We start from the raw sequence: 27,385 nt of genomic DNA, 5'->3' as shown, positions 1-27,385 counted from the left end.
ATCAATATTAAATCTAATTAAATTTTTCAAATCATCGTCAATTTGTCATACATCAATTCAATACATCATTTCTCGAAAATAATGCAGAAAAGATGTTGAACAAAAAATGAAAATGAATACCTACATTCCGAAAATCGGCGTAGATGTTAATATATTGATATTTAACAAATCATGAAAATATGCACATTTTTCAACAGAAAACAACTAAAATACATATAATTATGTGTAAAGAGGCAGTGCTTTGTCCAGAAGCATCATTTTGCAGATTTAAATAAAACTATAACTAAGTAAGATTTTTTACATGACCTTTGACTTGAGCAGTTGAGCTCAGCTCACTGTCTGTACGACTTTTTTGAACTTCTTAGTTCTTTTCGAGAATAAATATGTGAGTATACATATATAGTGAGCAAATAAATTGACCTATTTTTTTTTTGTTCGCAGTTCACATCCCTGGATTAGCTTACAAAAAATAAAAAATTCGTAATTTTTTTCGTGCATTTTTTTTCATTTAGGCAATTGATTTAAAAATTTTTAAAAAAACACCAACGAATTCATAAGAGAAACCCCTGATTAAAAAAAATATTAGTGGTTTCAAAATACCCCATGATATTTTCATTTGAAACCATTGGTTTTTTTTACTAGGGAATGCGAATGATCATAATTATATTCATCAATTCATCTCAAATACTCAAATTTGATAGAAATGATGGTGATTTACAAAAACAGTGAAAAACATCAACTTTTTCTATAACTGGACAGCTGACAGCTGGAAAGAATTGTCAAATGACAATGACAACTGACCCATTTATAGGCTTAGGTTAAGGGTTCTGCTTAGTGCTTCAGATTTTTTTTTTGATAAAATTTTCTTATTACTTATGGAATGGTATAAAAAAATTATGGGGTCCAGGTACTCTATAGAAGGATTTTGAGTAAAAAGAATCAAACTTCTTCAATTCTCCACTTGGAAATTTTTTTCCCATTCTCCTGCAGTCCTGCATATAGCCAAGTTCAAGAGTATTTTGTTTGAATTATTGAAATTATGAAATTAACTTCTAACAAATATGAAATAATGGAGAATTGATTGACACGAAATTCATTATTTTCACAATGACGTCATGTATCTACATTTTATGTAGAATTTGTTGCGGAATTATCCGCAACTGGTCGACTTGTTGTTTAAAAAAAAATTAAATTCAAAACACGAAATAGGTTTTTAAATAGGTAAAAAATTATCAAAGTAAGCAGCGCAACGATGGTGATGCGGAGAAAAAAGAAACTAAAGAAATCATAAAGAAAGGAATTTCTTCCTCTTGATGCAGGCCTTTTTGTCTTGGTGGCGCGTGATTGGTCTTCGGTCATCGTGGCAGTGAATGCTTTCTTTTTTGTGAAGTCCAGCGTTCGGAATCGATAGTTTGATTTTATTTCTAACAGTGAATTAAAAAAACATCAAAATGGTGAGTAATTCATTCATTCAAATACATCCGTAAGCTCTCCTGAACCATTCCCATTAATTGTATTCCTCTAAATCTTCGGTTATTTGGCTTCTGTGTTTTTGCGGCATGGCGTGGACAACGTGCCGAAAGAATGCATATTCTTATGATAAAATATGTCGCCTTACACGTTATTTTTTTCACCTCACATTGTACTAATATTTCTGTAAATTTCTCGCGGAATTATTTCGCCTAATGTGTTCGCTTAATTAACCATCGTGACGGTTTTTTTTTATTTTTGATGTGGGGCTTATTTCATCTCTTGATGCAATGTTCAATATTTAAGATGGGTAATTTTGGGACAAGTAAGAAGAATTTAAACGCCTCGCTTTAAAATATTTTCCTGTGATTCAAGTGCTAGCTTTACTAATCTTCGTATTTCATTTCAGGTGAACTTTACGGTCGACGAAATCCGTGTCATGATGGACAAAAAGAAGAACATAAGAAATATGTCCGTAATAGCTCACGTAGATCATGGAAAATCCACACTGACCGATTCATTAGTATCGAAAGCTGGTATCATCGCCGGCGCAAAAGCTGGAGAAACACGTTTCACAGACACAAGAAAAGATGAACAGGAACGTTGTATTACCATCAAATCAACTGCCATATCTATGTTTTTTGAATTAGAAGACAAAGATCTCGTCTTCATCAAAGATCCCGATCAACGTGATAAAACCGAGAAAGGATTTTTAATCAATTTGATCGATTCACCCGGGCACGTGGACTTCTCTAGTGAAGTAACAGCCGCTCTTCGTGTAACCGATGGAGCCTTAGTCGTAGTAGACTGCGTTTCAGGTACGTTGAATTTGATGCTAGCAATTTTTCTCATTCTTCCAGCACATAAGCGCCTTGCTGTAGTTCGTGCAGATAACTCTGTGGCGATCGATAATAGTATTGGTGGTGCATATGGAAGTAGATCAAAGTCATCGTGATTTGTGGCGCTGTTACAGGACCTCTATCCTTATGTTCGATTGTAATATTGTCAGAATTACGATGATACATTTTTTCAACAGTATTGATAGGTGTATTTCAATTTTGTATTCGATGGTGTTTTATTTTTCTAACGTAATGTATTGACAGGTGTGTGTGTACAAACTGAAACCGTATTACGTCAGGCTATCGCCGAACGTATTAAGCCAGTTTTGTTCATGAACAAAATGGACCGTGCGTTGTTGGAATTGCAATTGGAACCCGAAGATCTTTTCCAAACTTTCCAACGTATCGTTGAAAACGTAAACGTAATCATTGCCACGTATAACGATGATGGTGGCCCCATGGGTGAAGTCCGCGTAAGTATATATACCAAATGAATGAAATTACGCTCAATTTTGAATAAATATTAAATTCATGTCGTATGTAGGTTGACCCTAGCAAAGGTAGTGTTGGTTTTGGATCTGGTTTACACGGATGGGCCTTCACATTAAAACAGTTCGCTGAAATGTACGCAGAAAAATTCAAAATCGATGTCGTCAAGCTCATGAATCGGTATGTTCTTTTGTAGTCCCATTTCTTAGCAATTTGTTAGGTTTCTGTGATGATCAAAGCAATCTGAGCATTGATATGAAGACGATGCCTTTTATTAACCCTTCTCCATCTGAAGAAACCGTATTTGATTAATTTTTATAATTTTGTGTGAAAATATTCACGTGAAGCTTTAGTAGTTGTGTTCTTTGACGATGGTACTTCATCGTTGAGTGGATGTGTGGAAGTCTCGATGTGTTATATTTTGTTATTTCGTTATCTATGATGATTTTACTGCATTGAATAATGATGATGAAACCATTTTATTTACCCTTCTCCACGACTGAGATAATGAAACCGTCTTAAATAGTAATTACGTAAATTGGATATTCCGCCAATTGAACTTGATCGTTTAATTTTTCAGTTTATGGGGAGAAAACTTCTTCAACGCTAAAACCAAGAAATGGGCCAAGCAAAAAGACGAAGAAAACAAACGTTCATTCAATATGTACATTTTGGACCCCATTTTTAAAGTAATTATTTTTCGGTTTGCTTTCTTCTTATTAATGTTCCTCGTCATATTAATCGGTGTTATTGTTTTTTGTAGCTGTTCGACTGCATTATGAATTACAAAAAAGAAGAAACCGATGTTTTATTAGGAAAATTAGGAATTTCGTTGAGACCTGAAGATAAAGAGAAAGATGGAAAAGCTTTATTGAAAGTTGTTATGCGCTCGTGGTTGCCAGCTGGTGAAGCTTTACTTCAGATGATAGCCATCCACTTACCTTCTCCCGTCGTTGCTCAAAAATACAGAATGGAAATGTTGTACGAAGGACCTCACGATGACGAAGCTGCTATTGCTATCAAGGTAATTTTTTTAATTCGATAAATTCTTATCTTCGACGATTATTATAAATATTTCTGTTCGATTTTCTTTTCAATTTGTAATATTGATGACGTATGTGTAATCTAATCATGTATGTGTAACGGTAATTTTTATCGTATTATGAACTTGAATATAAGGAACGAAATTTGCACTTTCATATTTTTCTATGATGATTGTTCTTCACAGACCTGTTCTGAATTTAATTTGACGACATAAAAGAACGGCCATCTGAGATTTTTTTTCATTGAAATGAGCATTTTTCGTTTTTAGTTTATGTTATGTCTTCTATTGTTTCGTCAATAGGCCTGTTACAAACATTTTTTCTTTCAATATCAATTTTCTGCATGCATATTTTTCTATGATGATTGTTCTTTCACACACAAATCCTGATTTGAATATTGACGATCTTAAAGAACGGCCATCTGAGATTCATCCAGATACATAATATGATAAATTTTACATAATTTTTTATAATAACGTTCATGGTTTTATTTTAGTTTTTTTTTGATTTTTTCCCCCATTTCTGTTTTGTGATATTTCAATGATGATTGTTCTTTCACAGACCTGTTCTGAATTAAATATTGACGACATTAAAGAACGGCCATCTGAGATTCATCTAGATATGACGAATATTAAGTTTTTAAAATAACGTTTGTTTTTATTTTATTTCTTTATTGATTTTTTCCCCCATTTCATTTTGAAAAAATTTCTGTTTTGTAATATTTCAATGATGATTGTTCTTTCACAGACCTGTTCTGAATTGAATATTGATGACATAAAAGAACGGCCATCTGAGATTCAATTATAAATTTTTGTCTGGATTAATTGATTGTTGTTTTGAACTCCCTCATTTAAGATTTGTCGTTGTTTATCCCACAGACTTGCGATCCCAACGGACCCTTGATGATGTACGTGTCAAAAATGGTACCGACTTCCGACAAAGGTAGATTCTACGCTTTCGGTCGTGTATTCGCTGGAAAAGTAAGCATATTTGCTGATGTTAGAAAAATTTTCATTCAATGAATCGCTAACAAATGTATATTTTAAATGATAGGTATGCACTGGTATGAAAGCTCGTATCATGGGACCCAATTACACTCCCGGAAAGAAAGAAGATTTATACGAAAAAGCTATTCAAAGAACCATCTTGATGATGGGACGTTATGTTGAAGCCATCGAAGATGTGCCTAGCGGTAAGTTGACTCCTAATAAGAATAACTAGCATGTTCTGGTCAAAATAATAATTTTTATCCATTTTGTTAGGTAACATTTGCGGTTTGGTCGGAGTGGATCAGTTTCTTGTCAAGACTGGTACCATCACCACCTTCAAAGACGCTCACAACTTGCGTGTAATGAAATTCAGTGTATCTCCCGTCGTCAGAGTTGCTGTCGAACCCAAGAACCCAGCCGATTTACCAAAATTGGTCGAAGGTTTGAAACGTCTCGCTAAATCCGATCCTATGGTGCAATGTATCATCGAAGAATCCGGAGAACACATTATCGCTGGTGCTGGTGAACTTCACTTGGAAATTTGCTTAAAAGTACGTATACTTTGGATGCTATTAGTAGATTTATCATTCGTTTTAGCTGATACTAATTTACTGCGGGGTGTGTTTTCAGGATTTAGAAGAAGATCACGCTTGCATACCAATCAAGAAATCCGATCCAGTTGTATCGTATCGTGAAACAGTCACCGAAGAATCCGATCAAATGTGTTTGTCGAAATCACCCAACAAGCACAATCGTTTATTCATGAAAGCTACTCCATTCCCAGAAGGTCTCGCCGAAGATATTGATGACGTACGCACGTTACATTTACTTTCAAGTTCATAAGTGTTGCGTTCGCGAATATTTATAGTTTCTTGTTACAATTATAGGGCAATGTTAACCCCAGAGACGACTTCAAGAGTCGTGCTCGTTATCTTGGTGAAAAATACGAATACGACGTTACGGAAGCTAGAAAAATCTGGGCTTTCGGTCCTGACGGTACTGGACCAAATCTTTTGGTCGATTGCACAAAAGGAGTACAATATTTGAACGAAATTAAAGATTCAGTCGTAGCCGGTTTCCAATGGGCTACCAAAGAGGTATGTATGTTATTGATATGAAAACGATTTATGCTAGATGTTGTTTTAGTCTTTTTGATTTTACGATTTTGCATGTGATTTTTATACTATGATGAGACGTTATTTAAATCTTTCGCGGTTTCCACCAGAAAGATTGTATCTTAATGATGGCTTGAAGCGTCTGAGTTCAATTTTTTTCTCTTTAAATTTGGGACGTTCAATAATTGAATTGTTCTATGGCTGAGCAGTTTTAACGAAGTAGTTGATATAAGTATTTTTGCGATGATACAATATTGTAATGTTCGTGACAATGTGTTATCGTATCTTGACTTGATATTTTTTTTTGTTCTCAATCAATCGCCACTCCTCAATTTTTTTGTCATGACGATTTGAGTGAAATCATAGTGGTTGTGAGGTCATTACTAGATGTGATGACATTTTGTTTGTTTTATGATGAATTGTAAATCTCAGCTTCAATTTTAAGGTCATGTCCTAAATGTTAAAAATTTCCATCTGAACATGAAATGATACTAACCCTCGTAGTTGTAGGATGCTAAATTTGTTCTATCAATTTTTGATGAATTGTTGAGTAATTCTGAGATTTCTTGTGGTTCTCACGATGAATAGATTGACGAATACCCCAAATTTATTCTGTCATCCTATGATGAGTGAGTTTTATCTTGACATTCTTTGAGGTCTACATTTAAATTACATGCATTAAATGAAACATTTTTTGAAAGATTTGTATTTTCGACAATATAATTTAAGCTTATAAAATTTTTGCGATCAAAATAATTGGTAAGTAGATGGTTTTTCAAAATAAAAAAAATCGCATAATTTTTCAATGGCTGATAATATTTGTAGTCTGTAGGTGTGTCGAAGAATAATTATTTATTATATCATTGTAGAGTCTGGGTTATTGAATTTATCCTATTATTTTATGACGAATTTCCTCTTCTTGAGATTCTTTGTGACCAGTTATCACACAGTGAATAGGTTGATGAGTATTCGTAGAACTGAGTTTTCAATATTTCGTATTTTGCGTCAATTTATGAGCTTACAAAATTGAGATGAATTAAGCGACAAGGATTTGAAATTCATCGTAATTCACACGATGAGTGGTGATGAAATTTGAAAGATTGATCTCTCGTTTATGTTTCGGGTCAATCGTGTCAATTTGTTTCGTTATCCTATAGTGAGTTAATCAGGGTTGTGTTTCACTTCAGATCTGAATTCAATTTCCAAAATTTAATAACACTATCTAATTAATTAGGTACATTTGATTTGAATTTTTGTCGATGAAATTCAATGTATTTAGCAGATTTTTTAAGCAAGAAGTAGGTGTTCAGTTTTTCTCGTTTCGTTTTAATTTACTTGTGCTATGATGAGTTGTAGGTATTTTTGAAATTCTTTGTTCGCGCGATGAATAGCTTGATGAACACTCTTAAGACTGAGTCAAGTTTCCTAAATTAGATGTACCTAGCTACTGTATTTCATGAGATGTATCATGTTTTGTGATACCTGATTTTTTTTTATTACACTATGATGAGATGTGCCACTCTTTGAAATTCTTCGTAAGTAATTTGCACGATGAATATTTCGTTGATGAATACTTACTTGTAAAGCTGAATGCAGTTTTTCGAATTATTACATGTGCGTATTTCAATGCTTTTTTGAGGAAATGAATATTTTTTAATGAAAAATTTAGCCAAAAGCATAGTTTTAATATAGCGCGTTTTTTGCCAATTTATTGTTCTGTTCTATGATGACTGATAGACTTCGATCAGAATAAGCTTCTTGTGTTTTTTTTCATTCGATGATTAGCTTGATGAATACTTGCAAATCTGAGTTTGATTTACTTAATTTTAATAGATCGTTATAATGTTGTGAGGTTGAAATTCTTTGAAAATCAGTTTGTCAAGAGTTTCAACGTTCTGCATCGACTGTATATAATGTGAACGTTTTCATTGTTTGCTCGTCTAAGACTAACTAATTTTTATCAATCATAGTGAATGTGAGGAGAGAATAGTATCTGACTTGAGATTTCTTCACGTCATGCTTCAGAAATGAAGTCATGATTTAAAAATTTTAGGGACCAACATCGTTCTGAATTTTGTATTTGGAATTGAAAGTAGCCAAACAATTTCTTCTTTCAATTTTATGATATTCGATTTCAACATCATTTTTGTTATGTTTTCGTGTATCCTTCTTTTGTTTAGATGTTCTACCACTTTATTATTTTTTGTTAATCATGATGAATGTAAGCGAGACTCTGACAAACGATTTTTGTGATTTGCGCCTCAGAAATTGTCTCATGATTACAAAACTCAGTGAGGAACATCGGTTCTGAATTTTATATTTTGAATTGAAAGTAGCTAAATATTATCTTCTTACAATTTGATATTCGATTTCAACATCATCTTTTTTCTATGTTTTCGTGTATCCTATTTTTGTTCAGATGTTGTACCATTTTATAACTTTTTATTAATCATGATGAACGTATGGGGAGTATCTGACGAACGATTTCTGTGGTTTGCGCCTCAGAAATTGTGTCATGATTACGAAGCTAAGGGACAAACATTGATCTGAATTTTATATTCAAAATTCAAAGTAAACATCTCTCTTCTTTTTATATGGAGATATTCGATTTCAGTAATATTTTTGTTCAGATTTTCAACTACTTTTTACCATTGCAGAGTTTAGATTTTTGATATATTTTTTTGCATTTCCTTAGAAATTTGATTTACTGTTTGACGAAAATTTTGTGCATGTAAATGTATCATGATGAAATCGTGGTCCCTATGAACGCTCTTGGTGGATTATTCCACAGAAAGTTGTCTTGAACTCTCGTCTTTCTCGTCTGAAATTCAAGTTTCCATTTTGAGATTTTCGTTTCGACTTTTAGAATGTTGAAAGCAAATTTCTTAGAAAACTAAAACTTTTTCTGTGATCCCCTAACCTTGTTCAAAAATCCATTCTTGTATTATTGATGAGAAAAAATTGTATTAGTTTAGCGATGATGATACAAATCTCGAATCTTTCGCGGTTTCCACCCGAGAGATTATCTCAATGACGGTTTGGAACGTCTGAGCTAAAATTTATTAAGAGCGACGTATTTTAAACGCAGTTTTTTGTTTTTCAATAAATAATTAAGCGATTTATTTAGAGTTACTTAGGTACATTCTTTATATTTTCTTAGTGTTGCCGGAAAGATGACGTTGTTTCATCTTGATGATGGTGCGAATGATAGGCTAGTTGAGTTATTGTGTTTTAATTTACCATGTTGAAGTTATTAGGTTGAATTTCTTTATTTTGTATACTTACTAATTGTTTCGCAACTTGAATGTCACGTGATGAAATTTCACGACATATTTCGAACCAGGATCATTAGTTGATGGATTTGCAACATGTTTTAGTATCTAGTAATGTTTGATAGGAGATCTATAATTTTTTTGTTAATTCTTCCATTTTTTAAAATGATGAATAATTTCGCGTGGAGGATTTGAATTCTTTGTGGTTCGATTTCGAACCATGAATAAGCTGATGAATATTTGCGAATCTGAATTTAATTTTTGGTCTTGATGTATTCAATTGTAATTTTTTGTAAATACTTTAATTTTCAACGATAATGTTGAGTAGGTAACTGTTCAATGACGATTCTGATGAATTACATGGGTGGTTTATATCGATATGAGGTTCTACGTAATTCGCACTAAGAACTCGCGTAATGAAAACTTGCAAGACTGAATTTTATTTAAAAAATAATATGTTATCGTGATTTTTTGAAATCTGGAATTTCCGATATTGAATTTCATTTTTTTTTCACTTCTATGATCAATTGTGATATTTTGTTCGTGCGAAATTCTTCGTGATCCGAACGATGATCATTGGCGAAAAATTGCAATACTGAATATGATTTTCTAAATGAGGTCAATTTGATCGAGATTTTTCGAAAAAAATATAAATATTCGATGATTAAATTTGAGTTGAAAAAATTATTTTTTGTTCGTATTTTGCTCCGAAAATACATACAACGTATGTTTTTGTTTTATTGTAATGGTAATCTGGTGATGTTTCACACTAATCTGTTGTTTGAAAATGTATTCTGCTGTTTCGTGATTAAGTTCGGAGTTTTGAATGTATTCCAGGGTGTCCACAGGTCTGGAAAACCTGGAAAAGTCAGGGAATTCGGTCGGTCTGGAAAAGTCAGGGAATTTCGTAATTTTCACGCAAAATCCCTGGAATTTTGAAAAAACGATCAATTGAAAATTCTGAATAAGGACCTGTGATGAAAGAAAAACACTGTTTTTCACTTCTCGAAACGCAAATTTTCAAAAGCTTTTGCCCTCGCTTCGCTCGGGCTTCTTTTCTTTTTCAACGACAACATGAAAATTTCTAGATTATAAAAATCAATTTTTTATGCCAAAAAATGAACTCCTCACGAAAAAATGAAAAAAACATCATTCATAAACATCTCGAAATACATACAAATTTACAAGAGCTTTCGCCCTCGCTTGGGCCTGTTCTGTTTAGTTTTTCAAAATCAACTTCCTTCAAAAAAAAAAAAAACATAATTCAAATATTCTAAAATTTTAAAAGACAAAAAAAAGCTACTCGTCCTCACATAAAAAAACCTCGTTTTTATGACTCTCGAAACTCAAATTCTCAGAAGCTTCCGTCCTCGCTTCGCTCGAGCCGGTTCTCTTTTCTTTTTCAAGAGTAAACTTCCTTCAAAAAAACATCCATTCCAATATTAAAATTTGAAAAACCAAAAAATGAACACTCTTCGCATTTAAAAAAAAACACGTTTTCAGGCATCTTGAAGTGAAAATTTTCTAAAATTTTCGCCCTCGCTTCGCTCGGCCCAATTTGTCTCTCGTTTTATAATGAACAAATTTAACATTTTGAGGCCTTCAAAAATCAAAAAAAGAAAAGAAAAATTTTCATAAGTCATATGAATACATAGGTATTTTTGATGCATGTTTTATTTATTTTTAATTGGAAAAGTTAATAATCAAAGTTGAGCTGTTTTTTATATCCGATGAAGTATCCAGTTCGAAGAGAAGCTTATGAAAAAAAATTACCCCCCCCCCCCCAAAAAAATTTTTTGTCAATTAAAGTACGGTGTGAGCATAGAAAATTGAGAAAAATGGTCTGGAAAAATGGAAAAATTGGTCTGGAAAACCTGGAAAAGTCAGGGAAAATCATTTCCAGAAATGAGTGGACACCCTGTATTCTGATGTGTTATGATGAATTATTGGGATAGCGAATTTGAAATTCTTCGTGGTTCACGCGATGAGTTATTTGATGAGAAATATTTTCAAGACTGAGCTTAATTTCCTTAATCGAATGTTGGAGGCTTTTTTTTTTTTTTGAAAAATGAAGTTTAGGGTTTTAAATGTATTCTGATGTACATAATTATTATGATGCATTATTGGGACACGAATTTGAAATTCTTCGTGGTTCACGCGATGAGTTATTTGATGAGAAATATTTGCAAGACTGAGCCTATTTCCTTAATCAAATGTTGGTGGCTGAGATTTTTTGAAAAATTTCAATCACTTACGTTGAAATTCAATGTGATTGAATACCGAATTATTATTCATTGAAAAAGTAAAATTTTGATTTTTAATATTTCCTTTCCTTTCAATTCTGTGTCAATATGATAACTTGTATGTTTTTTAATCTATGCTAACATGATGATTTGTTTAAAGATCTCGTTAATATGAAATTCTTTGCGGTTCGCACGAGAATAGCTTGATGAATATAGTTAAAAGTTCTGATTTTCTACTTTCTTAAATCAAACGAGTATTAGATAGAGATTGTTCATATTTTTTTCCAATTCGTTAGAATCGAATAAGGAGCTTTTGTATCAATTTGCTATGATGAGACGTATTTTAAATCTTTCGCGGTTTCCACCAGAGAGACCTCATCTCAATGATGGCATGAAGCGTCTGAGCAAAAAATTGATCACAAAATATTTTGAATACTATACCTATTGAATTCTGTTTCCATTAAATTCGATTACAATTCGAATAAGTATTGAATGATGAGAAAGCTTTTAAATCTTTCGCGGTTTCCACCAGAAAGACGATATTGTTTTGTCTTAATGATGGCTCGAAGCGTCTGACTATGAATTATTTGATACTAGTATTTTAGAACTTTTCAGCGATCTGGTTCGATATTCTAGTTTTATATCGATTGTAGATCTTGTAATTTCGAGAATGTCTAATGTCGCTATGATGATACAATTTTAAATCTTTCGCGGTTTCCACCAGATGGATTGATCACCAATCCAATGATGGCCTAGAACGTCTGAGCGACTACTCGAAACTTATTTCTCTAATCAATGCCTTTAATATTAATTAATGATGAAACAAACATAATTCTTTCGCGGTTTCAATATGAAATTAATTGTGATTAATGAATTATTCTGAATTTATTTCGATTTGTCAAGTGTAGAATATAACTCGAAATTTTTCGGCGTATTAATTATTGTATAATTTTATCGTATGATTTCAGGGTGTCTTAGCCGAAGAAAATTTACGTGCTGTACGTTTCAACATTCACGATGTGACATTACACGCTGACGCTATCCACAGAGGAGGTGGTCAAATCATACCAACGGCTCGTAGATGTTTATACGCTTGCGCTTTGACGGCTGCTCCCCGTTTAATGGAACCCGTATATTTGTGTGAAATTCAGGTACGTGATTATTTACTAATGAAATAATGCGAATAAAATATTAGTAAAAAATGCTGATTAATATTTTCTTCCTTATTCGATTTGTTTAGTGCCCTGAAGTGGCTGTCGGTGGAATTTACGGAGTACTGAACAGACGTCGTGGACACGTTTTCGAAGAAATGCAAGTAGCTGGTACTCCAATGTTCGTAGTTAAAGCATATTTGCCAGTAAACGAATCATTCGGTGAGTATCGTACGATGAAAATGTGGCGTGTATTCGTCGAAACGATGAATAATAACGTAGCTAGTATGACATAAGTTTCTTAATTTGTATCGTGTACTCGATGCAAGTACCAATAAGGCGAAACCGTTTAATTGCTAGAATTATCTGACGCCCCATTGATAAGAAAGTTTAATTATTATTACGTATTTACCTACGTACGTTTTTGTTTTTGAAAACGCGTCTTTCTCGCTCAATGTGTAGCGTGTTACGTATGTGGGATGAAATGTGCTAATTTTTTATGCGATTTTTTTTGTACAGGTTTCACGGCTGATTTACGTAGTAATACCGGTGGGCAGGCTTTCCCACAATGTGTATTCGATCATTGGCAAATCTTACCTGGTAATCCTCTGGAGTTGGGTTCAAGACCGTATTCCATCGTTCAGGTATCGTATTTGATTCGTATATTTCATATATTTACGTGTTGTAAATGGAAAAGACGAACGAACCGGCGTTTATTAATTTGTACGTTACGTTATGTGTTTATTACAGGATACTCGTAAACGTAAGGGACTGAAAGAAGGCTTACCCGATCTTCAACAATATATGGATAAATTGTAATACAATTACTGGATAATAAATCGAGAATAATAACGAAGTTAAATCAAATATCGCCGTTAGCATAAATAAATGAAATAAGAAAACCTATTCTACGCAGTTGAAGCTCAATTTTGGAAGTCGATCGAGGCTGCGTCTCTGTATGTAAAGCCCAACAAGCAATTCCGCCTACAACCATTGTTTTTTTAAATTAAAAACTTATTAAAAATAGCGTGTATTGTTTTTATATTTTATGAATAAAAATGTTCATTCATAATTGATAACTTATAAATGCGGTTTGTACTTTTTTTTTGTTACGGTGACTTATGTTGTTTGCTCGAGAATCTTGAATGTTGAACGAACGTTTACTAACTCGAGCGTGTATTTTGAGAATTTTTATTTCGATTTTTGGGAAAGGTCGCGAGGAAGTAAATTTATTTATTTTTGGATTAGGCCTAAGAGACACTTGAGGTGTTTGTGACTTTTTGAGTTCAGATCAGTCTCGTGGATAATTACTTGAATGCTATGAAACTTGTTTCATGCTTATCTTGTATCCCTGTTACGATGCTGTAGGCTTGTTGGCAATTCATAAAAAATTAGATGAATTTATTTGATTTTTCAACGTTGAATGTGATACTTTTCGATCTAATCAACTTGTTGAGATTAAAGCTTGAGAATTTCAAAGTAATGAGTATTTTCGAATTATCCTTTCGTCGCTCGAGTTTTGAATCATGAGAAGTGCTAGAAGTAATTTGGTTATTTTTTTTCGTAGATATCGAAATCAAATGTCAGAGTGTCCTCGAGATGAAACCATTTTCGACCAAATGGCAATAAGACTGACTCATTTTGAAAGATAGTGATGTACTCGTAGAGCTTTATCATTGGACTTGATAAAAAGTCATAGAGCAAGGCATTTGGTTATACTACCAGTAAAACTTATGTTTGAGGAGGTGACGCATGCGCAGTGACCGGTGTAGAAATGACGCCATAGCTGAACGAAGTGAACGTTGCTTACGCGTGTTTGTATCTTCGAGATATTTGTCAGTTCTCCGGTAGAGTTAGGCCGTTATGAAGTGTGTGCTCGTAATTTCGGCTTTACCACGCGATATTGTTTTTCGGTTTCGCGATTAACGGTTGTGGGTTTTCATAAATTTAGAGTAGTTAATTAATTTGGAAAATTACTCATTGTATTAGCTCATTGGTCGGATTTTAGTGGTGTTGTCGCGTTACAAAGTGATCGTTACTTTATTTGCGGCCACGTGTAGTCCGATTCTTACTGCATTTCTAATAAAATGGTGTTTCATTTAAATTTAAATTTGTTTCTAATTTTGTGTATCGGATGTCTCAGTGTGTACGCTAATAATAATACCAGTAAGTTGAGCAAATTTGTATTACGATAAGTTAGCGAATACTGGTTTAGGTTTGGATGCAACGTGCTGTGAAACTGAAGATATCGTTGATGCTTTCGCACGTTTGAAAAATCTACAGGGGAAGGAAGAACCAATACGAGCGTTGTGTCATTCACCTAAAGAATAATTCGAATTCGCGAATCTGTTATCTGTTACAAAGTTGCTGGTTCACGAGTTTACATGTTTTAGATAATATAGAATGGTAGAAAAAAATCATACGTACGTAGGTAGGAATGAAGGAATTGGAACCTGAACCGAATGGTTCTAGTTTGGTGAATTATTGCAGAGTTTTCAAGTTAGGTAGGTAGAGGTACTAGGTAGGTACCTATTAGTTTCGAAATGTGGAAAGGTATCGGTTTCAGCTCGAAATTGAAAAATGTCAAGGTAAATAGTGTTTTTTTGAGTGTGTGATTCTCGTTCGGTGTGTAGTAGGTCTAGGTACCTATTTCAGTAGTGAACCGGTACAGGTTGTCAGCGTGAAAGTTCAGTGTACTTGGGTTAAATTGATTTAGAATGATGCAAGATTAGTTATTGATATGACTAAATGTGTGACGTCTAAGAGATTGGGATGTAGCAACTGTTTTGATCGTTAAATTTTGAGTGTTCATTGAAAGAATTACATGGTGTAAGAAGAGAGATGAATAACATCTTGGGTGAGTTTATTAGAAAACGAGTGGCTTTAATTGTTTTCCACCGTAGATAAAGATTATTTTAGCGAGTTAATTAATTTACTAAGTACCTATCCCGGTTAGAAAAACAATATGCATTTAGTGATTTATACGGAACTGATTTAATAATATTGTTAATTATAATTATAATCTATTACATTACAATGCCGGGTACTGAGGTAATCGAATCATCTGCTAAACAGCTTGATGTTTCGTCACCGTATTGTATAGTGTATACCTGCACCTGTGGACCTGGTCTTATTATGAATCGAAGTCTTCTCTCTCTCTCTGTATAAGGTTTCATTCACACCTAACACCATCGTTAAGTACCTACCTGGATTATTTTTAAAATTGCGGATTTAAATCAGAAGTTATCCTAACGAATGACTAGTTGATTTTTTCCTTCCTTTGGATTTTCTTTTTTTTACCATTGAAAACGATTTTATTCGGATAATACACAATAACGAGTTTCGGAACTTCGAGATGATAAATTTTTATCGGTTAGACGAATTGGGAAAATCCGTATTTTTATTTCTTTTGTAGCATTATCAGTTATAGGTATCTCTATCTATGTACATCATGTACTGGAATCGATGGGTACGTTGATTTGTTCATAAAATCGTAATTTGATAGCACCTGAAATTCTAAATTTAAGTGCAAGTAATGGATACTTTTACCTGTATCGTTATCGAAGTCATTTTACCGTTAAATGTTTGTTGTATGATAGTTGTATGTTTTATTATCAGCAGTTTATATATTTTGGTTTGATTGGATTTCGAATTTTTTGGTGTAATTTTTCAATTTTTGATGTCTGAAATTTTATTGAACTACCTATTCAGTAAAGATTTTTTGAATTTTTGAAATCTTGAAACGATGGTGTATTCAATTTTTAAACTAAAAAATTATTTTTGATGCTTAAAATTTGTTACTGTGAGAAGTCAACCTACGATATTTTCCTGTTTTTCGCTCCATCGTTGTATTTCATTCCCTCTCCCATCTATGTTCCTCCTCGTTGCTTTGAAATTGACGGAACTTTTCGGCTAGGATTTTACCAGATTTTCTGGTATAATGTTCATTAGGAGAAAAAAAAATCTCCCAGTATATTATAAACCACTTCAGCGCTTGTCAAAAGTTTCGTTTTTCGCTCAAAGTAACTCCCACGTGGGAGCTACTTTGAACGCTACACTTTCCAATAATTTTGTAAATTCGAAACTACGAGGTCAATTGATAGACCATCTCTGTAGTTAGGTTTCTTTCCTTCTAATTTCCAGATTCTTTACCCCAAAAATGTTACCCGTAGGGCTACTTTGGATGTTATGGTTGAAAGTTGAGAGCATATCGGGACAACTAATTGTAAAACTTCACTTGGTAGGACATATGTATTATATGGTGTCATGAAATTTCGCGCACAGTATTTTTTGTGTCTACTTTCTCGAGGAAATTTGATTTGAAATGTTAATTGATGAAATTTCCCAAAAAAGTGGGCACATACATAATGTTAAACTAGTTTATGATGGACATTTTCCAAGCCCAAAAAACTTATTTTAGTGTTAGTTATTGATTTTAATGATGCTATGTATTGAATTTCAAATTTGAAACAATTTTTGTTTCTTTTGAAATAAAAAAGTGCAGAAAGAAGGGGTGGCAGTTATTGGAGCATATTAAGCACATACGTCAGATTGTATTCCCTCCCCCCTCCCCATCATAACTATCCTCGACATTCTGGTTTCAAAACTATTAATATTGGATATTTTTGTTCGGATCAAAAAAGTTGGTTTACTTCGGAAAATATTTTACAATGGAAGAAAGAGGGAGATGTATTTTATCATAATCTAAGTAGGCAACTATAAATGGAAATAAATTAAAAATTTAATATTTTTTAAAGATCTGCCTTCTAAAAGCTTTCAACTCTTCATTACTTCCGGCACTCCTTTCTATCCAAATGTTGAAAAGAGCTTCAATATTTTCCATTTTTGCATGTAAAAATAATTTTTTGAAAACCAGAGTTTGTTCAAAATGAAAATTTGAGCCCTCCCAGCATTGCAGCTCCGAGCCTCCTAGGTGTATCTTTTAATCGATTAGTTTTTACTTGCTAAAAAATCAACCATTTAAAAACGTGCATCACCCATCCAGAAATCTAGAAGCTCCTGACGCAGAAATCCCTGAATTTGGCTAAAATTGTTGAATTCTCGTTTTCTGCCAGAAATAGCAAAAAGTCTGCTTTTTTTCAAAATTGCCAGAAAGTGTTACCTTTGAAAAATTCTAAATGTTTCCACTTTTTTCTAAAAATTGTTCAAATGTCTCGCTTTGTTGCCAAAAATTGCCAAAAAGCCTCACCTTTTTACTTAAATGTCAAAGTCTCGCCATTTGCCAACATTTTCCAAACAAAGTCCAATCTTTTACCAAAAAGTTGTAAAAAAATCTCACTTTATTGACAAAAATTGTTAAGAAATATGATCAGTATTTTGCCAGTAATTTACAAAAAGTCTTGCTTTTTGCAAAAAATTAACGAATCCCGCTTTTTACAAAATTGCTAAAATCTCACGTTTTTACCTGATAATGCAAAAAATTGCCAAAAAATTGCTAATAAAAGTTGCTTTTTTGCCAAAAAGTTCTGAAAATTGTCACGTTTTTGTCAAAAAAAGCTAAAAGCTCTGCTTTTTATTAAAATTGTCAAAATCTCACTTTTTTGCCTAAAATTGCCAAAAATTCTCACTTTAATGTCAAAAATGTTCAAAAAGTCTTGCTTTATTACCGAAAGGTTTCGATATAGTCTCGCCAACTATTCTGACGAAAATTTGGATAAGGTATGATTTTTTGCCAGTAATTGCCAAAAAGGCCTGCTTCTTACTAAAATTGTCAAAGTCCCAATCGAGTTTCATTATTATGTTTCAACTGAAACTTTTATTGTTTCGTGTGTTTTTTTATAATTTTTTAATTGAAATATTCTGGCTTTTTAATGATTTTTTTCTACGTTTAAATGCTTTTCTCAATGTTCACGTCTTGTAATTTTTTTGATTACCTTTTAGTTGCATAATTTTTGTTTCCTGTTTTGGCCTTTTTTGGTTACTAAAGTTACCTCCCACTCTCTCTTATTCTACCGTGGGTTCTACTTTTTGATTCAAGGATATGGAATAAGAAATGTGTAGCTTGTTAAAGTTGATTTTTTTGAGGTCCATCAGTTTAATATTCTCAGCAATTCAGCATACCTACACATTATACCCACCACTGACACCTGTTCGTCATAAGTGCATTCTTTTTTACCATTATTGCAACAATCGACATTTCCATAAGATGTTGCATGCTGTTTTGAAAAGAAAAAAAACCACACGCCTTGTATACGATTGGCAACTCGAGTATGAAATTTCCTCCATCGAATTGTGTCTTTCGTATCGCGGAACACCGAATCGCGAAAATTTCACGTTGATGGAAGAACATTCGTATATTGGAATTATTGGAAACAAGAATGGCAAAAATTTCAAATGGAAATATATTCCATTGTTTGATGCGAAGCGCCGTTCGCGCGTTTAATTTCGCCGTTTTCTATTCGCAACCCATTGATTTCTTATTGGTGGTTGAAGTAAAACGATTATATACCATAGTATTCGTTTATACAGAACGTCGAAAAGTTAATTATTCATCTATAAAATTTCGGTTAATTAATTGATTTTCCATTCACAATATTGTGACGAGAAAGCTTTTGATTTTTTGGCGAAAAAGCAAAACCGTTTGATCTGTTTTTCGCAAACGAGGCGATTTGAAATTATACCGGAATGGACTATAGGAGAGCAACGAGTGGAGCGGGGTTAGAATTCGAACCAAATGAAAAATTCTCAAAGCGTAATTTTAGCAGAGAATTTGGTGTTAGGGTCGTGCCCGATGGTGTAATATTAAGACGACGCTAATAGGTATATACGAACGTTGGAAAATTTCTTTATTGTCCGAATTCTTGCCGGCTGATTTTATATTAGAAGTAAAATAATTGAAAAGAAATCTTCCAAGTGCTAATTCTTTTCACAAAATTGTTGAAGCCTTTTTGATGATTTTTTTTCTCCTTCTGTTTCATTAATTTTTTTTTTTACTTTTTGCTCTTTGTACGCGATGTTAGTAATTACGTTCGTTTGGTAATTTCTACGATGTAAAAAGTTGAGCTTCGGTGTTTTTTTTTTTTATGTTTTGAAGATTGTTTATGTTAGCAGATGTTACATTATGGTATTTTTATGGTAAATTTAATACCGATATATAGTTTTGTTGCCTATAAAAAAATTTGTTTTTATTCGCTGTCAAAATAATTTTCACGAATTTAAAATATCGTCCATCTTCATGGTATGGTATATGGAACTGTAAATAGTTACTTGAAAAAGAAAAGTTTATAACATTTTACTTTCGGTTTGATTATAAGAAATATACACAATTTCGCTGTATGAGAAAGGGAAAATATATGGGTCACTGTAGAATGAAAAACTTTAACGTAAAACATGTTGGGTCATTAGTTTCATATATAGAATACGCCCACGGTTACGAATACATACGTTTCAAGAGTAAAAATATTTTGTCTGTGTATAAACTGGGCATATTTACGCATTTCAATCCGATGTTGTTGTTATCTGCACGCCTGTGTACGTTAATGTAATACCGCTGCCGCATATTATACTCTTACGTACTCAAAAAAAGTCAAAATGAAAAATGTTCTTTTTTCGACGTTATAATAAAATGAAAAAAATCCTCTAGTTTTTCGGAGGTTTTACTTTAACTTTATTTTTTGCCGTTTCGTCATTTTTATTCATTTTTGTATGTATACCTTTTTTGTCTTAGATCGACCATTTCCAAGATGTCTCGAGAGACAGTATCACTGCGATAATGGACGGTGTGTACCTTGGGCGTGGGTATGCGAAGGAGAAAACGATTGCGGAGATAACAGCGACGAAAAACCATCGCTTTGTACAGGTAAGAAATTTGGAAAATTTTTCAAGGGAATAATTAGCTTGAGGGTCATTCCACGTCAATTGGACCAAGAAGTGGTAGGGGGGTTCGGTGATTTTTTTAAATTTTTCCTGTGGAAAGACCTTCCGAAGGGATGACAAATGGCGCTAATCGCAGCCCTCTAGCCCATTTTTAAAGGCAGCCAGGGGGTGTCAAAGTTTTCAGTGAACCTATGAGTAAATTATCATCCATTTAAGCAGTGGATTACTCGATAACCGCGATTACCTACCAAAATGGAACGTTTTCCCATAGTTAGGGGGATTTGAAAGGTTTTTTGGTGATATCATAAAAATTGGTGTTTCCACATTTTTTTGTACAAAAAATTAGCTCAAAAGTTTCGAAACGTAGTTTTCATATCGTTCCGACTCTCAAAAATTCTGAAAAAAATATATTATGGACAACTTTTCATGCTGGACAACATATTAAAAAATTGAGATGGTAACATGTTGCAAAGTTGATTTTAAAAAATTAAAAGTTTGCGAAAAAAATGCAATTTTTTGATATAAAACATGAAAAAAAGTTTTGATAGGTGAAGTTGACCCATTTGACCCATATTTTTACGTATCTGTTGAAAAGGTTGAAAAACTCCTTTCACTCGATGAAATGAACCCATCACAAAAAATCAAAACTCGAAAAAATTCAATTTTCAATTTCAAACATCAAAAAAAGTTTAAATTTATTCAGTTGTCTTATTTTGACCTCTTTCTGACGTATTTCATGAAAAAATTGATAAAAATTACACTCATAACAAAAAAAATAAAAATTCGTTCATTTTTTGAATCTTTTCGAATTTTGATTTTTTTGTGAGGAGTTTATTTCATCGAGTGAAAGTGTTTTTTCAACTTTTTCAACAGATACGTAAAAATATATGTCAAATGGGTCAACTTCGCCTATCAAAACTTTTTTTCATGTTTTAAATCAAAAAATTGCATTTTTTTGCAAACTTTTAATTTTTTTAAATCAATTTTGCAACATGTTACCATCCCAATTTTTTTAATATGTTGTCCAGCATGAAAAGTTGTCCATAATATATTTTTTTCAGAATTTTTGAGAGTCGGAACGATATAAAAACTACGTTTCGAAACTTTTTGAGCTAATTTTTTGTACGAAAAAATGTGGCAACACTGATTTTTATGATATCACCAAAAAGCCTTTCAAAACCCCTAACTATGGGAAAATGTTCCATTCTGGTAGGTACCGCGGTTATCGAGTAATCCACTGCTGAAATGGATGATATTTTAGGTTCACTGAAAACCTTGACACCCCCTGGCTGCCTTTAAAAATGGGATAGAGGGCTGCGATTTGCGCCATTGGTCATCCCTTCGGAAGGTCTTTCCACAGGAAAAATTTCAAAAAAATCGCCGGACCCCCTACCTCTTCTTGGTCCAATTGACGGGGAATGACCCTTGAGAAGTACCCTAGCTTTTACTACGATTCTTGCGAAATATTTGAAAGATCGAATTTTAAAACTCATCTTGAATGGTTTCTTTTTAGCAAAAATTTTATAATTGTAAATGCAGTCGGAGCCTCTAGAGATTTGAAACAATAAGTATTGTAGACTCTAGTGTCGAAAAAAATCTTTTTTTTTCAAATTTTCCTCTTAGAAGCTCAAATATTCATGATTTAAAAAAAAATACTTTAGTAATTGTTTGTGTTTTTTTAAAAAATTTAAACTGCTATTTTTATTTGTTTGAATTCAGCCACTGTTTAGTACATTTTAGGAATTGTAAAACTTCCAATCTTTTCCTGAAAATAATAATAAAATTTCAAAAGGTCACATACTCGTAAGCATAAAATCCTCAAAAATGAGCGTCAATTTTACGTAAATGAAAATTATTCTAATTTGTGTTCAGTCGTTTAACTTGACGTTTTTCGTAATGTATTCATTTGCATTAGGAATAACTTATAATTTTTCCCGCCATTTTTTAAAAAACTTTCTAATATTTTGCCAGTTTTGTCTGGAACAGAATTGAGAATTGTTTTGCGGTTATTCTTTGATTTTTTAGGACCGAATAAAATTCGGCCACCGAACGATGCGATGAATATGCGATTATCTCATGTTACTCATATACCGTTCAATTTATCCTTGAAAACATAATGTCATCATTTTTTTCATCTTTCTCTCGACGAATACCTTACCAAAAAAATTCGATTTTTGACCATTTAATTTCAACCTACCTGGTCAAAATATGAAATCATACGACGATTCAGGAAGTACACCTTTACGTATACAGCCTACGTAAAAGAGAAAAAACAAATCTAAAATATACGGCCAACAACGTAATCACGTTTTGGCAATAAGTCACTTGTTTACTTTGCACTTATAAGTGACAAAATGAAAAAATTTTGCGCACAGTCGATAACTTTAGCTACAGCTGCGTCTACGTGCTGTATGTATGTACGTGTAAAAACGTGAAAATCGAAAATATTACACCGAGATAAAGAGAAGAAAAGGGAGCAGTTACGTAAACTTGATCATCGGGTTTAGTTTTTCAGTAAACAGATTTTTGACGATATTGCGTACATATACTCTTTTCTCTTATGTATTTTTTCCTGTATGCTTTTAGTCATTCGTTTACCTATACGTTGTATATTTTGATACCTATATTGTACGTTATTCCATTAGGTACATTGATTCAGTCTGTTCTGCTTAACGAAAAACATGCTGTGTATATTTTGAAAGGGAAAAAAATATCGTAGACCTTCTGTCTGTTATTTTAGTATTTTCTCTAATTAATTCTTACAATTCGAATGGGGATTCTTTTTTCATTAATTAGAAAGTGTCCGAAGTTGTCTAATTAAACTTTTCAAAACAAAACGAAACGTCGGAAAAATTTAAACCAAAAAAAAGTTATTTCGTATCGTTTCTTTTGATTTCCCAATTTCAATATGTTTGTGGCATCGTGGCGAATGATAAAATTTTGTAGACTCAAATTTTACGTTTGTTTTTTTTTATTTCTATTCCAAAATTGAACTATCGAATATAAACAGAAATAGACATTTTTTATCTGTCATATTGATATCAAATTTACATAAATTTCTATGGCAGAGGCAGATGAATATTCCAAGTGTGAAATTCCACGATTGAAAAATACTCGCTTATTGTTTTTTTTGTAAATTTTATTTTTTTATTCGTAAAATTTTTTCTGAATGTTTGAGTAAGAGATTGTAGCTACAAAGAAGAGCTTTATAGCTCTTTGATAAAAAAAAAAGAACACGTGTTAAGTTCAACAAATTTTTCTCTTTTAAAAATTCATGGGAAAATTTTAAATTTTTCCACCTTTTGTTTGAAAAGTTGAAGCAGTATTTTATGTAAGCCCATATTGAAATGTCTCTTGTCACGATATATTCGTGAGAAAGTTATGGTTTTTTTTAGAAGTTGTGAAAAAATTCGGATTTTATTTGTAACGTCTCGTCATCTCTCATGGAATGTTTTTCGTAAGACTTCTCCTCATCAGTAGAAAATAATTCGAGGCGGATTTCAGTCCATGTCATGTCTTGGTCGTAAAGTTGACCTTGATGACTCACACTTTCGCTGCCTAGCATTGTTTCCAAAAAATGAATTGCTTATTTTGAATTTTAAACAGATCAAAAATCATCTCATTATGAACGAACTACTGTGCCTAAAATTGATCTTAGATCGTATACTTGTTTACCAAAATACGTGTTGTGAGATCATCTACCCACAAATTTTCCACTCTCATTTTGATCGGATCAATAGGGTATCTCAAGATGAAGGGAAGTACACTTGAGTGATGTACCCTCATCGTAAACTTATCAGCTTAGAATCATGACTCTCGTGTGGTCAGATAAGACGTACTGTAAATCACGTGATACGAATTCAATTAATTGTCATTCATTGAGAGATACAGATAATAAACAAAAGGCATTATTGACTAAAGGATAAAGAAATGGGATAATTCGAATGGTTGCGTTGACCCTTATTGTAATGACCTTTTCGGCGTTCTTCTTTTGAAAATATTGAAATCTACGGCGACTCTGGTCGTGTTCATCGATAAAATATTTTACTCGAGTATAAAGTTGAACGTCCACATTTATGAAAATATTCCTTTTTAATTTTTAATGAATAACAGTGCGTATAATTAATGGTCATTATGTCAATTGGAAATAGAATAACGGCGTCCGAACGACTACAATTTTTAATCTCTTTTTTTTCAACACTCTCCGTAACCTTGCAACGATAATTTCGGTATGTATGTAGATGTACTTTGAAAATCATCGATATTTTACGTGATTACACAGAACTTCATGAGCTCACGTGTGACCATTATTTAACAAGTTATTCCTTGTCGATCGAGGGGGGTTTCGAAGAAAAAAATTTCCTTCGAGGTAAAAAAAAACTATCACCTATATATTTCGTGGTGATAAAGAAAAAAAATCCGAAAGGAAATATAAAATTATATTTCGTAGTTTTTCGTGGATTTTCGCTCGAATATTGGTGGAAGTTTTGAAAAAGAGTTGAAATTTTTGACAGTAGAAAATTTAAAGGTAGGATTTTCGCTTTTCGATAGAATAAAAATGCCATTTTTGAAAACGAGTTCCGCCATCGCTATAGGTATAGGTATGATACGAGCTCAAAACCGATATTTCATGCAAAGAATTGACGTTAATACGGTTGTTAACTTTTTTTTGCCCGGTTTACGTCATTATTTACGTTGGCTATATGTGTTGGGAACTTGACTCGAAGGTCGTCGGACGTGTAGAATTGTTGAGGAAAATATTACAGGTATCCGGTTTATAGTCAGTTGTTATCTGGTGTTGCTGGTTGAAATAGAATAATTTTTTGGAGGAAAATCAATACGAATGGGTAAAATTGGATAGGTATAAGGCGTTAAAAATTTGTGAAAGATGAAGGTAGAGAAAAAAAACGTTTTACCGATATAATTTAGCAGAGTTGTCCGGAATTCGATTACTTTTCAAGAGTGTGCAAAAAGGGAAGCACAGACAGACGGTCGAGAAGAGAGAAATGACTTCAGACATAAGTGGTGAAATTTTTCCAACGACGAAAACTATCTGGTTCAGCGAATAATTTAAAAAATGTCTGGGAAAAAATGGCATGCCATTTTTCGTTGCCGTGTTTCTAGTACGAAAATACTCGCTCTGTTTCGTCTCTCTCTTATCCGGTTGGTTATTTTCTATTAAATTTTGGAAAAAACTGGCGCTGAGGTTTTTTTTTCTTCTTCCAAGTTCGAATTGACAATCGAGTTCCAAGTGTTCGAAAAGATGATATAACTTATTTTCGGAACAAATAGCGAGGCAGATTGCCAATTTCTGTTCGTCCTTTTAAACGATGCAGGCTTTGGAGTGGTCATCGTCGCCGGGCTTGATAACTAATTTTAATTTAAACGTCGACAACTTTTTTTTCGTCTCTTTTTATTGGAAGGCAACATACGTTGATGCATCTGCTGTAATCAAAGTGCAAAATTTGGTCATGTAATCTCCGCATTCTAGTGCAATAGGAGATTTCCTCATCAAGTCTTTTATGAAATTAGTTATATCTAGTAAATTGAAATTTTTCAACAATTTACTCAATACAAAAAATTCAATTTTTTGAGAGAAAAAAAATCAAGGATGTTCTGAATAAAAGATAACGAAGAAGAAAGCATGATAGATGGATTTTTTTTGTCTGTGGGCTGTAATTAAGTTTTTCTAGACGATTTTGTTCTGAGATATCTCGAGAAAAAATTAAAAAACTCGACATGATCGTGTTAATCGATATGTTTTTAGAGGTTTCTTACATTTTTCAAATTCTTCTAGAAGTCTTTTTGAAAACCCTTGATTCGACGTTTTTGAGAAATTACTCGTTTTCTCGAGTATGGGCGTATAATGAAGATGTCATTTAGAATTTGGTTCGAGTAAAATTTTAAAAACGGCCGCCCCACTAGAACCATGTAATTTAAAAGGTAACTTTGGTAAAAAATTATCTTTCGACGTGTCGGTGGAAAATATTCCTCTTTTTTTTCGTCCAATTTTCGTATAAAAGCTCCACCTCGCTTTATATTCGTCGAAAGTTAATATGAAAGTATAATTTGATGATAGTTGAGAAAAATTTTTATCTCTAATTTGGCCCGTGGTAGGTCGATGTTAAAAAAATTACGTTTTTTGCGCCGCCTTCAAAAGGTGAAAAATGATTTTTCTTCTTTGGTAAATACGTAAGTATAACATTGACGTTGGTGGCTGAATTAAAATTTAGCAGCTCGTTACGAACGTAAAAAATTTAAATATTTGACGAAAATTTGCCACAATTTATGCCGAATAAATTACGCCTGCATGCCGGAAACCTCATTTATTCCTCGTGTGCTAACTCTTTACAAAGTGTTTTCAGTTATTTGTATTCTCGTATTATTGTAAGATAATTACGAGATGTAAGGAAATCGCTTCGTGATAAGATAGTTTATCTGTTATAATATTCTGAAGTGGGCACTACTTGACAGATAGGTATTTCCGGTAATTCTTTGATTACATAATTAGAATCAGTTTTGATGCTTTAAACAAGATATACTATTATTTTTATGATGGAAAAACAAAATTTAGAACAGTGCTCAAAAAAAGGAAAAAATTTGAATAAAAATAACGAATACTTATCTATTATTTTGAATTTGAAAAAATAAGAAAATACACCCGCATAAATACGAACGAAATAATTAATTCATTATTTCGTTTCGTTTTTTAATCACAAGAGGTGATAAACCGAAGGGAAAAAATACGATTTCTCGAAAATATACGATAATAAAAGTTGGACCAAAATAGCCTTTGATAAGATCGAAGAAAAGAAAAAATATAGTAACAAAGAATATCACTCGAACGACTCGTGAAGCTTTTGAGAAAAATACTTATAGATAAAATACATAAAAATAATCTACAAAGGGGAAAAAATACTATAAATATCAAATTTAAT

The 27,385-nt window shown here is 32.7% G+C and overlaps 2 protein-coding genes across 7 annotated transcripts in view; both read left to right on the top strand.

Annotated features, from left to right (window-relative positions):
• The first annotated feature begins 1,300 nt into the window (after positions 1-1,300).
• Positions 1,301-13,698, top strand: eEF2 (eukaryotic translation elongation factor 2). Its single transcript, XM_065344269.1, has 15 exons — positions 1,301-1,454; positions 1,880-2,288; positions 2,574-2,782; positions 2,854-2,978; positions 3,379-3,487; positions 3,562-3,822; positions 4,720-4,821; positions 4,895-5,033; positions 5,104-5,381; positions 5,461-5,640; positions 5,718-5,927; positions 12,429-12,611; positions 12,701-12,833; positions 13,131-13,255; positions 13,362-13,698. The coding sequence occupies exons 1-15, from the start codon at positions 1,452-1,454 to the stop codon at positions 13,428-13,430; spliced, it is 2,535 nt and encodes an 844-aa protein (XP_065200341.1). The 5' UTR covers positions 1,301-1,451; the 3' UTR covers positions 13,431-13,698.
• Positions 13,699-14,431: 733 nt separating this feature from the next.
• Positions 14,432-27,385, top strand: part of LOC135831630 (very low-density lipoprotein receptor-like) — a 161,157-nt gene continuing 148,203 nt past the window's right edge. For all 6 annotated transcript variants that reach the window (XR_010556213.1, XR_010556212.1, XM_065344267.1 and 3 more), the window contains exons 1-2: positions 14,432-14,777; positions 20,299-20,430. Coding sequence is in view for 4 of the 6 variants with exons in the window: in XM_065344267.1 (XP_065200339.1) it covers positions 14,699-14,777; positions 20,299-20,430 (211 nt within the window). In the remaining 2 variants the exon portion in view is untranslated. The remainder of the gene's footprint in view (positions 14,778-20,298; positions 20,431-27,385) is intronic.

The sequence above is a fragment of the Planococcus citri genome, chromosome 1 (assembly GCF_950023065.1).
Source record: "Planococcus citri chromosome 1, ihPlaCitr1.1, whole genome shotgun sequence".
In the NCBI taxonomy this organism is placed as follows: domain Eukaryota; kingdom Metazoa; phylum Arthropoda; class Insecta; order Hemiptera; family Pseudococcidae; genus Planococcus; species Planococcus citri.
Note: the sequence above shows the minus strand (reverse complement) of the source record. Positions and strands in the feature narration are given on the sequence as shown.

Coding starts and splice junctions, on each gene's coding strand:
- eEF2 (XM_065344269.1), top strand. Junction 2,783..2,853: donor GCCCCATGGGTGAAGTCCGC/GTAAGTATATAT, acceptor TGTCGTATGTAG/GTTGACCCTAGCAAAGGTAG. Junction 2,979..3,378: donor GTCGTCAAGCTCATGAATCG/GTATGTTCTTTT, acceptor TTAATTTTTCAG/TTTATGGGGAGAAAACTTCT.